The 14995-nt window shown below is 38.1% G+C and overlaps 1 protein-coding gene across 1 annotated transcript in view; it reads left to right on the top strand.

Annotated features, from left to right (window-relative positions):
• APPBP2 (amyloid beta precursor protein binding protein 2) overlaps positions 1-14995 on the top strand; it is a 60382-nt gene that overhangs the window by 34023 nt on the left and 11364 nt on the right. Inside the window, exons 5-8 of the mRNA XM_027626070.1 lie at positions 9486-9654; positions 13309-13398; positions 14739-14806; positions 14887-14992. Coding sequence (XP_027481871.1) covers positions 9486-9654; positions 13309-13398; positions 14739-14806; positions 14887-14992 — 433 coding nt within the window. The remainder of the gene's footprint in view (positions 1-9485; positions 9655-13308; positions 13399-14738; positions 14807-14886; positions 14993-14995) is intronic.

Here is a 14995-nt window from a genome sequence, read left to right as displayed (position 1 = left end):
CAAACAAGTAAAAACATTTTACCCTGAAAAACTGTTAGATGACTCAAAAACTAGTTATGGTGATGATGAAGGTAAATGTTTTTAGATGTATGTGGATAGTTTGGATAATATTTCATAAATTGCAAGGAGAAAAAACTTAAAAATTTTTTAAATTTTTAAAAATTTTAGATTTTAGATAGGTATATATAACATAACATAAAGATGATTTAAATATTGTAAGTTTAAAAATGTTATCCTATATATCCCTAATACTTGATATTTTCAAGTTAGCCAAAAAAAAACCTTTTTGGGTAGAAAGTGGAGGCTCTTGTTACTATATTCAGGTTGCGTTATATTGGGCATATATGATAGCCTTTTAAAAAATAAACATTTGAGAAAATGTAGTGGTACAAGAGGGTATTATAAAGGTCGCATCTTGGTGAGTGGAGTAGGAATGTCTATCATTATTTAATGTTCAAACATTATCAGTGCTAGGGATAGATACATAATGACTTATATAATGGGAAATATGATAGACATTTTAAATTAGGGTAGTGGGAGTAGGGGTAAGAATGATTGGAAAATTGTCCTAACTAGGTAAAAACAAAGAGAAGAGAAGAAATAACTGCGTATGATAAATGAAAAAAAGCTAACTAATGACAAATGAAAAATAGTATGAAAAGCTTAAAACAAAATATAACATCACAATACATGTGAATGGGTTCAGTTCCTCTATGTAAAGGTGGTATCTACCAAGAGGGTTAAAAAATGAAATCCAGCTATATATTGTTAAAATACCCCTAAACAGGGGCGCCTGGGTGGCTCAGTTGGTTAAGCGACTGCCTTCGACTCAGGTCATGATCCCAGGGTCCTGGGATTGAGTCCCGCATCGGGCTCCCTGCTCCTTGGGAGCCTGCTTCTCCCTCTGCTTCTCTCTCTCTCTCTCCCTGTGTCTCATGAATAAATAAATAAAATCTTTAAAAAAAAAAAGGAACTAAATTTTTTCCGTATATCTGCTTCTCTGTCCTCGATGCTGGTTTTGACTTTGACCAGCTCCCAGGTGGTTGTAAGAATGCTGCCATGGTTTGAAATATCACATGCAGATTTCATATTGTCCAGCAGAAGAAAGACTTCCTTTCCAAGCTCCATATTTTATCTTTAATGACAGGGAACCTTTCTCAGGACCCACCCAGCCTGCTATCTCGGAGTCTCATTGGCCAGAGCTAGGTCATTTGGTGACTTCTGAATCAATGACTGGCAAGCAGAGTAGGACCACTACACTGTGATTGGCTTAAACTACTCATGATTTATTCTTGAGTCCTATGAGAAAGGGGTCAGTGCCTAAACAAAACCAGGGTTCTGCACCAAAGCATGAGGTGGGGAAAACAGCTGTTACAGAGCCAGTGGTGTCTGCAGCATCTCACAATGCTTTGCTCCCACACTTAAAATTAAAACCACACTAGACTGGGGGGGAAAAAGATGCAAATGACTAAAATCAGAAATACAAGTCAAGGTATCACTACCAACCTTCCAGAAATAGAATCATAAGAGAACCCTATCTACAGCTGTATGCCAACAGATTAGATAATGTCGCTGAAATAGACAAATTCCTAGAAATGAACAAATTGTTTAAATTGGCCCAAGAAAATCTCAACAAACCTGTAACAAATAGAGATTGAATCAGTAATCAAAAACTTTCCAACATGGGACACCTGGGTGGCTCAGCTGGTTAAGTGTACAACTCTTGATTTTGGCACAGGGTCTTGATCTCAGGATTTGAGCCCCACATTGGGCTCCACAGTGTTCATGGAGCCTACTTTAAAAACAAAACAAAAAAACCTTCCAACAAAGAAAACTCCAGGACCAGAAGACCTCATTAAATGAATGCTACCAAACATTTAAAGAATTAACACGAGACCTTCTCAAAGTCTTCCAGAAAATTAAGGAGGAAGGAACTCTTCCTAACTCATTCTTTGAGGTCAGCATTGCCCTGATACCAAAGTCAGAAAAAAGAAAAGAAAATTACAGGCTAATATCCTCTGTGAATACAGATGTAAAAATTCTCAACAAAATACGAGCAAATCAGACTAATAGCATATAAAAGGATTATACACTATGACTAATTGGGATTTATTCGAGGAATGCAGCAATGATTAACATGAAGTCAATGAAGCCAATAAGCCACATTGAAAGAAAGGAGGGATGCCCGGGTGGCTCAGTCAGTTAAGCATCTGCCTTTGGCTCAGGTCATGATCCCAGAGTCCTGGGATTGAGTCCCTCAGAGGACCCCTTGCGCATTGGGGAGCCTGCTTCTCCCTCTGCCTGCCACTCTCACTGCTTTTGTGCACACTTCTCTGTCTCACAAATAAACGAATTAAATATTTAAAAAATAAAAATTTTAAAAAGGAAAAAAACAATCTTCTCAATAGATACAAAAGACATTTGACAAAATGCAACGCCTTTCATAATCGAACATTCAGAAAACTGGGAACAGAAGAGTCCCTCAGTATGATAGCATTTGTGAAGAACCCACAGCTGACATCATACTCCATGGTGAAAGACTGAAAGCTTTGTCCCTAGGATCAAGAACAAGACCAAGGATGCCTGCTTTTACTACTACTCTTACCCAACATTGTCCTGAAAGTTCTAACTAAAGAAATTAGACAAGAAAAAGAAAAAAGGCATCCATATTGGAAAGAAAGAAGTAAAACCATCTCTGTTCACAGGTCAGTTGGATTTCATCAAAATAAAAAGCTGCGTGCATCAAAGGATGTTATCAAGAAAGTGGAATTGGAGAATTGGAGAAAACATTTGCAGGTCATATATCAGATAAGGGTCTCGTATCCGGAATGTATGAAGCACTACCAACTCAACAACAACAAACCTGATTAAAAAATGGGTAAAGACTTGAGTACACATTTGTCTAAAAAGAGGATAAAACAGCTAATAAGCACATGAAAAGATGTTCAGCATCATTTTTCATTAGGGAAATGAAAATCAAACAGATACCACTTTACACATACCCAGGATGGCTGAAATTAAAAAAAAAGTGTTATCAAGAATGTGGAGAAATTGGGATCCTTGCTAATGGGAGTGTAAAATGGTGCAGCTGGGATAAAAGGAGAATGGGAAGCGATTGCTTGTTACAGAGTGTTTATTTTTTGGAGTGATGAAAACGTTTTGGAAATAGACGGTGGTGATGGTTGCACAACGTGGTGGATATAATGGTACTGAATTGTATGCTTAAAGTAGTTAATATGGCAAATTTTCTGTTACATATTTCACCACAATAAAAAAGAATATATAAGTCTTTATTATCCAGTCCTCCCTTTATAGTCTGTCATTTATTTCCAAAATTCTTTTTTTTATAAGAGACTTTTTTTTTTTTTTTTTTTTTAACAGAGAGAGAGAGACACAGCGAGAGAGGGAACCCAAGCAGGGGGAGTGGGAGAGGGAGAAGCAGGCTTACCGCTGAGCAGGGAGCCCGACGCGGGGCTCGATCCCAGGACCCTGGGATCATGACCTGAGCCGAAGGCAGTCGCTTTAACCAACTGAGCCACCCAGGTGTCCCTATTTGCAAAATTCTTAAATAGTTCCTGGAGACATGCTCTTATAAGCAGGAGAGAGATTCTTTTCCTTCACATTTACTTTTTTTTTTTTTTTAAGATTTTTATTTATTTATTTGACAGAGACACAGCAAGAGAGGGAACACAAGTGGCGGGGTGGGAGAGGGAGAAGGAGGCTTCCTGCTGAGCAGGGAGCCAGCCCCACGTGGGACTCTATCCCAGGACCCTGGGATCATGACCTGAGCCGAAGACAGATGCTTAATGACTGAGCCACCCAGGCGCCTCCTTCACATTTACTTTTAATGTATTTATTTTTGTTGTGGGATGAGGATCTAACTAGTCATCTTGCTTAGTCTTACAGTGAATATATTCATAAACTAATGACTTTTAAACTTGTAGGGGTGCCTGCCTGGCTCAGTCAGTAGAGCATGCAACTCTTGATCTCAGGGTTGTGAGTTTGAGCCCCACATTGGGTGTAGGGATTACTTAAAAATAAAATCTTTGGCTCAGTCGGTTAAGCGTCTGCCTTCGGCTCAGGTCACGATCCTGGAGTCCCGGGATCAAGTCCCGCATCGGGCTCCCTGCTCAGCAGGGAGTCTGCTTCTCCCTCTGACCCTCCCTCCTCTCATGTGCTCTCTCTCTCTCATTCTCTCTCTCAAATAAATAAAATCTTTAAAGATAAAAAATAAAATCTTAAAAATGTGTATTTGCCATTCAAACAATGAATCGTTTAACGAATTAAATAATTATTTTTGACAGTAGCTCTCGATCAAGTAGATGTGATTGTATTTTAAAAATAACATACTATGGGAAAGGGTATATGAGAAATCTTTGTATCTTCTGCGCAGTTTTACTGTGAACCTAAAATTGCTTTTTTTTTTTTTTTAAAGATTTTATTTATTTGAGAGAGAAAGAAAGCACGAGCCAGGGGGTGTGGGGGTAGAGGAACAGGCAGACTCCCTGCTGAGTGGGGAGCCCCAGACAGGGCTCGATCCCAGGATCCCGGGATCATGACCTGAGCCAAAGTCAGATACTTAACTGACTGAGCACCCAGGCGCCCCTAAAACTGCTCTTAAAAATAAAATCTTTTTGGGGGGCGCCTGGGTGGCTCAGTGGTTAAACAACTGCCTTCGGCTCAGGTCATGATCCTCAAGTCCCGGGATCAGGTCCCACATTGGGCTCCCTGCTTGGCAGGGAGTCTGCTTTGCCCTCTGACCCTCTCCTCTCTCATGCTCACTCTCAGTCTCTCTCAAATAAATAGATAAAATCTTTAAAAAAAATTTTTTAATCTTCTTTAAAAATAAGAAAATACTGTGCTTACATTGGAGAACCACATTTGGAGAACCTTGAGAACTTGCCTTTTCATTAGGCTGAGTATTAACACAAAGTTAGATCCTCAGTTGGACCAAAAGTTCCTTGGATCCTTCATCCTGCTCCGTGTCAGCCCAGATGGATATACAGACCCTGAAGAGTCTCCATATGTTTAATTTGCCCTTTTGTTTCAATAGACAGCCATCACGGACTGGAGAAAAGAACAAGCTGTGCTTTTCTGGCTTAAAATACTTAGTTTGCTATCCCATTATATGCCAATTATTAAATAATTTCTAGAAATCTATTTTTAGGAGGAATATCTACAGTGAATGTTGTTGGAAATGCAATTCTTAGTATTGTAGACATGAGAGGTGACTACTGTTCTTTTCATTCTGTGAATTTACAACCTATGCTTGAGTTTAACCTTTTCCTATTGAACCAGTTGGGTAACTATCAACTCTATCTCTAATACCTATCCTTTTTTCTCAAGGTCTTTTTTTCTTCTGGATTATTGTAATACCTCTGTCCAGATTGCCTTGCTTCCACTCTTGGCTTTATTGTAATCCATTTTCTTTCTTTTTTTTTTTTTTTAAGATTTTTATTTGAGAGAGAGCTAGCGAGAGAGAGAGCACGAGGAGGGGGAGGGGCAGAGGGAGAAGCAAGCTTCTCGCTGAGCAGGGAGCCTGATGTGGGACTTGATCCTTGGACCCTGGGATCATGACCTGAGCTGAAGGCAGCTGCTTAACCAACTGAGCCACCCAGGTGCCCCTATAATCCATTTTCCACAGTGTAGCCAGAGCAGTCCTTCTAGAGTTGCACTGTCCAGTATGGTAGCCATCAACCATATATGACTATAAAGTTAAAAATTAAAACAGTCCTCAGTCACACTAGGCACATCTGAGATACTCAGTAGCCAGTTGTGACTAGTGGCTACCAGATTGAGCAGAGCAGATTCAGAACATTTTAGAAAATTCTGTTAGTGTTGTTGTAGGGGATAAATCATACATCACTATTACAACTAAAATTTCTTGCCCAGACTGGCAAGGCCCTATAAAATCTTCCTAATCTCTGTTTTTTTTTTTTTTTAAGATTTTATTTATTTATTAGAGAGCACAAGCAGGGGGAGCGGCAGAGGGAGAGGGAGAAGCAGGCTCCTCGTTGAGCAGGAAGCCCGACATGTGGCTCTGTCCCAAGACCCAGAGATCATGACCTGAGCTGAAGGCAGACGCTTAACTGACTGAACCACCCAGGTGCCCCCAATCTCTGCTTTTTCATCTCTTTTTATATAATCCTTTATTCATAATACCTCAGACAGGTTGGTCTTTTGTCTCTTCTTTGATTATGCCAGAATTTTTTTTTCCTTAGGGCTTTGCACTTGTTATTCCTTCTGTTTGAAGGAAATTTTTTTTAAGGTTTATTTATTTTAGAGAAAGGGGGACAGACAGAGAGGGAGAGAGAGAACCCCAAGCAGACTCCCCTCTGAGCTTGGAGCCCCACAGGGGGCTTGATCTCATGACCTGAGCTGAAATCAAGAGTCCGACACTCAACTGACTGAGCCACCCAGGCACCCCAGTTATTCCCTCTGTTTGAAACATGCTTCCTCCCATACCTTACGTGATTGCTTCTTCATCATTTAGGTGTCAACTAAAATGTTAACTTGTCAAGAGAATTCTTTCCTGTCTACCCTGAGAACCTCCTTTAAGACGTTCCTTCTAGGGGTACCTGGCTAGTTTGCACTCTCTCTCAAATAAATCTTTTTTTTTTTTTTTTTTTTTAAGAAGTTCCTGATCATTGGGGCACCTGGGTGGCTTAGTTGGTTGGACATCCAACTCTTGATTTCAGCTCAGCTTGCTATCTCGGGTGGTGGGATCAAGCCCCACGTTGGGCTCCATGCTGAGCATGGAGTCTGCTTGAGTTTCTTTCCCTCTGCTCCTTCTTGCTGCTCGTGAGCACACATGCTCACGGTCTCTCTCTCTGTCTCTCTCAAATAAATGGATAAATCTTTAAAAAGAAGTCCGGGACTCCTGGGTGGCTCAGTTAAGCGTCTGCCTTTGGCTCAGGTCATGATCCTGGAGTCCTGGGATCAGGCCCCATGTCAGGCTCCTGCTTCTCCCTCCCGCTTCCCCTGCTTGTGTTCTCTCTCTCGCTGTGTCTCTCTCTGTCAAATAAATAAATACAATCTTAAAAAAAAGAAGAAGTTGTTCCTGGGGCACGTGGGTGGCTCAGTTGGGTAAGTGACTCAGGTTCAGCTCAGGTCATGGTCCCAGAGTCCCAGGATCGAGTCCCACACTGGGCTCCCTGCTCAGCAGGGAATCTGCTGCTCCCTCTGACCCTCCCCCTTCTCGAACTCTCTCTCTCTCTCTCTGTCTCATTCTCTCAAATAAATAAATAAAATCTTTAAAAAAAAAAAAGGAGTTCCTGATCATGGGGCTCCTGGCTGGCTCAGTCAGTAGAGCATGCAACACTTGATCTCAGGGTTGTGAGTTTGAATTTATTTAAGAAATAAAATCTTTAAAAAAAAAAAAAAGAAGCAGCTCCTGATCATCTTACCTTATTTTTATGATATACATAGTATTGATTTTTATTTATTTATTTTTAAAGATTTATTTATTTGAGAGCGAGAGAGAGAACATGAGTAGGGGCAGAGGCAGAGGGAGAAGCAGACTCCCCTGCTGAGCAGGGAGCCCGATGTGGGACTCGATCCCAGGACCCTGGGATCATGACCTGAGCTGAAGGCAGCTGCTTAACCTACTGAGCCACCCAGGTGCCCCCATAGCATTTACTTTTAAATGAAAGTCTTACTTATTGGTGTGTTTGTCTGCCTACCCTCATACTCCTTCCCCCTAGAGTGAAGCTTCTTACGGTCTTATTTACCACTACATCCCTTTCACCTAGAAAAATGACTGGTATATTATAGGTGTTCAGTCAATAATTGACTGTAAGAGTCTTTCAAAACTTTGTCATATGAATTACATATTTCTTTTTCAGGTAATCTTTTCCTAGATTTCAGTTCTATTTTCCTACACGTGGTTCCCATTGTGACAGATCATTGCAGACTTCTTGGTTATTAAATCAGCAATTCGGCCATCAAGTGACATTTTTTCTTTATTCTATACCAGTACACTTATTTTAGCAGGAAAAATTTTCTGTATACCAAAACATTTTTTCTATTATATTTCTGCATAAAAATAGGAATCCAATCAACTCACCATTCTAGAGTAGCCTGAAAATTACTATATGTATTTCTGCTTTAATTTGGAATTTGGTAATGTAAAAGATACTCCATTCAGAATTTTTGGTTAGCCTTAGTATATTTTGCTTGAGGGTGTTTTAGTCTTTTCTAAAAGCAGATAACTGTGAGTGTTGGAAGGAGGCACGCTGGCATTGTATCTGCCACTTATTGAATAGTCTCAGTTCATTTGAAGTTATTCCATCTGTTTTCCCTGACTGTACAAAGAAATGATAGTGATTTGAAGATTGTTAGATGTTTCTCATCCTGGGTCATTGATCTGTTAATGTTTTTGGTGTAGATAGAAAAAAAATATCTGTTTTTATATTCCTAAAGAGTGCTTCCCAGATTCTCCATAATCAGTTTCTTTTAAATGATTTTTATACCCTTTTCCCCCTCAGGGCTGAGCATTTTCAGAAAATTGTATTGACATGACATGCACATAATGTTCTAGCCAGCATTATAATAGATACATAAATACATGTCTGGTCCTCACTGTTCTGTTTTACATAGCCTCTGCAGATGTATATAGTCTGTTGGTATCACAGTCTGACCTGCTACTCTTGCATATCATTAGTCTAACGTGGTTTTACTTTACTACTCTTGCATATCATTATATAGTCTTAACATGGTTTTACAGTTACTCTGCATGAAAAACTCTTTATTTTTCCACCATAGAAGATAAAGGTTTTAAAAGAAATAGGTGACAATACCACTATTTTCAGTGAACTTACCTTACTGGAAAGATAACAAAAAATTAGCATTTATGAAGCAACATGAGATGAGGTTCCTGATCAGGTGTTGCACAAATATACTAGAAAAAAGAATGGAAAGTAATGGTAGGTAATAGTATTTGGTGTTGATTTTATTTTTTTTAAGATTTTATTTATTTGACAGAGACATAGCAAGAGAGAGAACACAAGCAGGGGGAGTGGGAGGGGGAGAAGCAGGCTTCCCGCTGAGTGGGGAGCCCGATGTGGGACTTGATCCCAGGACCCTGGGATCATGACCTGAGCTGAAGGCAGATGCTTAATGACTGAGCCACCCAGGCGCCCTTTTTCATCGTTTTCTAAATTTTTTTATAACGAGACTGCAATCTTTTCGATTTGGAACAAAAAGTTAAGTATTAAATGTAGCACATACTGAGTGCACAAAGTATACAAAATAAAGAAGAAAAAGAATCATAGTTGGGTGAGATTAATCATGGGTAGTTTTCTGGAAAGAGCATATACTCTTTATGTGTTTTAGTCAATCTCGGTTTGGGCCAGACCATTATTTTCCAGTGCTACCTTCCTTTTTGCATCTAATTTCCTTAACTCATTTGGGTACTAAGTAGTGATCTGTAAGAGGACCATGGTGGAAATATCAGAAATAGAGGAATGTTATTTCTGCTTTTGCAGGTTGCTTCATGTGCGAAATGGAAACTGCAAATATCACTTGGGTGAAGAAACATTTAAGTTAGCTCAGACATATATGGATAAACTTTCAAAACATGGCCAGCAAGCAAACAAAGCTGCACTATATGGAGAACTGTGTGCACTACTCTTTGCAAAAAGTCACTATGATGAGGTGAGTATTTTGAAGTGCATTTTATTGTAATCAGCAAGTAGCTATAAACAGAGGGTAAAATCAAAACAAACATAAACAAAAAAAACAGAGCAACCTGAGCAGGAAGTGATGGATCAAGTAGGTAAAGGCTATTAAGAGGTACAAAGCGTCCAGTTACAGAATAAGTCATAGTGATGAAAAGTACAACATAGGGAATATAGTCAATAATATTGTAATAATGTATGGTGACAGATGGTAACTACACTTACTGTGGTGAGCATAGCATAATGTATAAAATTGTCCAATCACTCTGTTCTACACCTGAAACTACTATAACATTGTGTGTCAACTGTACCTCAATTTAAAAAGGGGGGGGCACTTGGGTGGCTCAGTTGTTAAGCATCTGCCTTATGCGTCAGATCATGATCCTGGGGTGCTGGGATCGAGCCCCACATCGGGCTCCCTGCTCGCCGGGAAACCTGCTTCTCCCTCTCCCACTCCCCCTGCTTGTGTTCCCTCTCCGTCAAATAAATAAATAAAATCTTTTAAAAAATAAATAAAAAATATAAAAAAAGAAATCATACATCTTCTATTTGTCTTAATAGATCTTATTCTCACATGTCAGGTTTACTTTAAAGCACTACACATTTGTAATGGAATATTTAAAATGAGGCAAAAAGAGTATACCATGAGATGTATTTCAAACATACACATGTATGGTTTATGGCCTGTTTTTTTTTTCTTTTAATTTGACCAAATATATATCTGAATTATTTTCATGGGTATGTTCTGTCAAATGAAACCTTAATAGATGCTTTTTTATTGGATGTGTAGCTCTGGGTGAACTCTCAGACCTGAAGGCATTCCTTTTAATGGGAAGCTAGATTTTGTTTATACTTTTTTGCGTTGTTTTGCTCCTGCTTCTCCCTTACAAGAAAGATAGCTTCACTCCTGTCTTTATGCTATTAATTTCATGCTTCAGTGCTAATGAATATATAGTTGAGAAGTGAACTATGTCTGTTTAACTCTTTTACTTGGTGGTTTTCTTTATGGAAGAATATTATAATTATTTTATATTGCCACATAGATGTTATTTAGCTTTCATATTTTATAATTATCCCTGTCTTGATTTTTGCCTCATTAATATTCCTTATTTAAAGGAAAATTATAATTAGAGGTAAAACTAGAAAATCCTAGAATGATTATAAAAGTGATGTTGTGCAACCCTGATGCTAGGATCATCCTTAATATCCATATAAGAAGGCATCAAATCTATATATAAAAATCTAAAATCCTTATGAGCATGCCTACAGTTTCTTAGGGGGGTGTTAGGTATGTTCTTCTGGTTATTTTTGAGGATGAATTCCTATGTCTGCTGAATTAGCTCTGTTGATGGATTGTTTTGCTGCCCCTTCTGTGCAGCGGTTGTTCCATAGCTTATCAACCCAAATATAGAACTCAACCTCTTATTTTCACACACCAAGAACAAAGAACCCCATTCACAGAAGGCCTTTGTGTGGATAGCTGACTTTACTGGAAATGAAAGTACGATATACAACAGTTTATTAGAAATGCCAACCTTAAAAGTTACTCAGGTACCCCACCATCTTTATATATCTATGCATAGAACTCACCTTTTTTTTTTTTAAAGTAAACTCTGTGCCCAGTGTGGGGCTTGAATTCATGACCCCAAGATCAAGAGTCACATGCTCTAGCGACTGAGCCAGCTGGGCGCCCCAGATAGTTTATTTTAAATATAGATAAGATTCGGGATGCCTCGGTGGCTCAGTTGGTTAAGCATCTACCTTCAGCTCAGGTCATGATCCCAGGGTCCTGGGATTGAGCCCCACATCAGGCTCGCTGCTGAGCAGGAAGCCTGTTTCTCCCTCTGCCTGCTGCTCCCTCTGCTTGTGCTCTCTCTCTCTCTGACAAGTAAAATCTTTTAAAAATATATATAGATTGGGGCGCCTGGGTGGCTCAGTTGTTAAGCATCTGCCTTTGGCTCAGGTCATGATCCCAGGGGCCTGGGTTCAGGCCCCATTTCGGGCTCCCTGCTCAGCGGGAAGCCTGCTTCTCCCTCTCCCACTCCCCCTGCTTGTGTTCCCTCTCTCGCTGTGTCTCTCTGTCAAATAAATAAAATCTTAAAAAAAATAAATAAATAAAAATATATATAAATAAGTTTGTCGTTGATAGCTACAGAAAAGTACACAAATATTGAGGATATAGTTTGATGAATTATCACCATATTTTGATATTAACATGGCCGAGGCTATGCTGACAAAATAGTAGTGACATGGAAAAATAAGTTTATTTCTTACTCATGCTACATCCTTTCTTGGGATGCCTGTGGCTCTGCTTAACATTCTGTTTACACTTTGATCAAAACACCATGTGATGCAGCATCCTCCATCTAAAACATTACCAACCTTAGAGTAGAGGCAAAAACATCATGAGGAAGTACTGCTTGCTCTTAGAGATTTTTCCCAGAAATTGCTCATTTCACTTTTATATTTCAATTAATTTTTTAATTGACCAAAGGACATCACTTGACCACTGTCATCTTTGATGTGGAAGGGAAGTATATCCTTCCCCAAGGAAGTAAGTATTTTAAAGAAGTATTACAGTCTACTACAGTTCTAAAGATTTTAACTTACTACTCTGGAACAAAATCTGCTTATTTAACATCAAAAACAAACCAGGTTTTTTGGCCTAAATCACATACATTTCATTTTTACATCAAAATTTCTTCTGAATATTTTAGGTGGAATGGAAGAGAAGGAAGCTTGCAGAGGAAAACAGATGTTTGTTTTTTATTTTCTAATTTTTCCTTTCCCCTCCCCCATTCTTTATGACTCTTTTATGGTATTTTTTAAAGATTTATTTATTTATTTATTTGACACAGAGAGAGAGAGAGAGCAGTGGGAGAGGGAGAAGCAGGCTCCCCACTGAGCAGGGAGCCCCATGCGGGGCTTGATCCCAGAACCCTGGGATCATGACCCAAACCAAAGGCAGATGCTTAACTGACTGAGCCACCCAGGTGCCCCTATGTTTTATTTCTTTGAAATAGTTCTTAGTATCCAAAGTAATTTGTTTTCCTTTTTTTTTTTTCTTTGACACATACTATGTTTTATTTCCCAGTAGATAACCTAAGTGCTAGCACATTACCTGGTATCTAACCTCTCTGCACCTCTGTTTTCCATAATAGTATGCATCTCATAGGACTGGTGTGTCAATTAAATGTGTTAATGCACATAAAGTGCTTAGAACAATAACTCTCACAAAGTAAGCACTCAAACAGGCAATTAAGATACAAAATAATAAGCATTACAGTAGGGGAAGAAAGTACAGGAAGCCTAATCTAGGGCTGAAACCTGGAAAATAAGTTATATGGATTTAGTTCAGGGAAGAGGAATGTATATAAGGCAGAGGGAACAGTATATGCAAAGGCTGTGGGCAAGAGAGAACATGCCCCTGATTTCCTGTGTGTCACTTATTCAAAGAAAGTATAACAAACTTACACTTTCAAGAAAACTTAGTCTCAGAAAATTTTAAGTGTAAATACTTCGTGTGTATTCTTATTCAGGTACTTGAAAGTTTGGGAGAAAGATACACAGTCATTTCATTAAATACTGTCAATTTGATTTATCAGTTTTTGCTCTTTAAATATTTTCTTAGGCTTACAAATGGTGCATCGAGGCAATGAAAGAAATCACAGTGGGCTTACCAGTCAAAGTTGTGGTGGATGTTTTAAGACAAGCTTCTAAGGTGAATATAATAAAATTATTAATGTATTATAGGATTTAGCAAGCTTTAAATTTGTCTTAATTAACCTGTTATTTAACAAGTTAGATATTGTGTACTCCATGGACTCACAAGGTTTATTTTCTGAGTTTCTCTGGCTCAGTTGTAGAAATCAGATTTAGAAATCTACATATAGAATTGAGCTAATTTTTCTATACCCAGAAAACCCATGAAAAATATCATTTTGAGAACTCAGCTTACTGAACTACAGATTGAGGCAGTATTTTGGTGCTATTCTAGCTTGAGTTTGCTTTTGTTTTTCTTAACCTTTCCAGCAACCTGAATTCCTCATGCCACAATTGTATGGATTTTGGCCATTTTCCTCCTGAAGGCTAGCCTAGTATTTAATCTTTGAGTGATAGCATTGCAGCCTCACGGTGTCACAGATTCCTGTTCTTGAGCTGCTGGGTGACACTTGATTTTCCCTTTAGTTTCTTCTTATTCTATAGATAAATGCATTCACTCTCTGAAGCCATTTATTTTTAAATTGCTGGTTTGGTGTACTGAGGCTTTAAAATATTGATGTGCTTTTCAAATATATTCTTTCTACCCAGAGTTTTTTTGATTTTGAATATTTCATTTTGGTTGGTTTTAATCATGGAAATTTTAATTAGAAGAAAGATTCTAAAATTATAGGTTTATAAGAGTCTAAGATTTCTGTGAAACTTCCTAGGTAAGTTATTTTAGACAAGTACATAGCATAACTGTTCAGATTATCAGAGCTAGAAGAGAGATATTAATATGTTTTAATTAATTTAAGACGTTCGATATACCATTAATATAAAGACAGTTATGTGCAAGATTTGTATATTTATATGCAGATAATATTTAAGAGTTTGAAAACTACTGGCTATTTTCATGAATCAAAATATTTTAAGAATAGGAAAACTTGAAATTCTGTGCATTTTAAAACTAACAGATGAAGATTACAAGATACTTAAGCCACTCTAGAACTAGGATATAAATAAGTGGCTTAGAAAATGCTATGTTGAACCCTCCCCCCATTTACTTATTATATAATCTGGAATGTATATACCAGCTTTGTAAGGTAACTTTGTTATAACAGGTTTGTATTGGGCATGAATGTCAAGATTTTAAACTTTATAATTTCCCAGGATATGTACAGATCTGTTTATAATAGAATTTTCGAATACTTGGAAGGGAAGAAATTACAAATAGAACCCTTATATTTATGTTTGAGGATTTTTTTTTTTTGATAATCATAGTCTGACTATATAATCTGTACTTAGTTTAGCACACTAATTAACTGAGAGTTACTTAATAATTTTTCACTTTATCCTTAGGCTTGTGTTGTAAAACGTGAATTTAAGAAAGCAGAACAGTTAATTAAACATGCAGTGTATTTGGCACGGTAGGTGATTGTTACTAAAAATACCATTTCAAATTGTCTCTCTCTACTTTATATCCTAATAGTTTTATATCTTTTTATAGGGATCATTTTGGATCCAAACACCCAAAATATTCTGATACACTGCTAGATTATGGGTTCTACTTACTCAATGTAGATAATATCTGTCAGTCTGTTGCAATTTATCAGGTA

This window comes from Zalophus californianus, chromosome 16, assembly GCF_009762305.2.
Source record: "Zalophus californianus isolate mZalCal1 chromosome 16, mZalCal1.pri.v2, whole genome shotgun sequence".
NCBI classification, from domain to species: domain Eukaryota; kingdom Metazoa; phylum Chordata; class Mammalia; order Carnivora; family Otariidae; genus Zalophus; species Zalophus californianus.
This window is presented reverse-complemented; position numbering and strand designations above follow the sequence as displayed.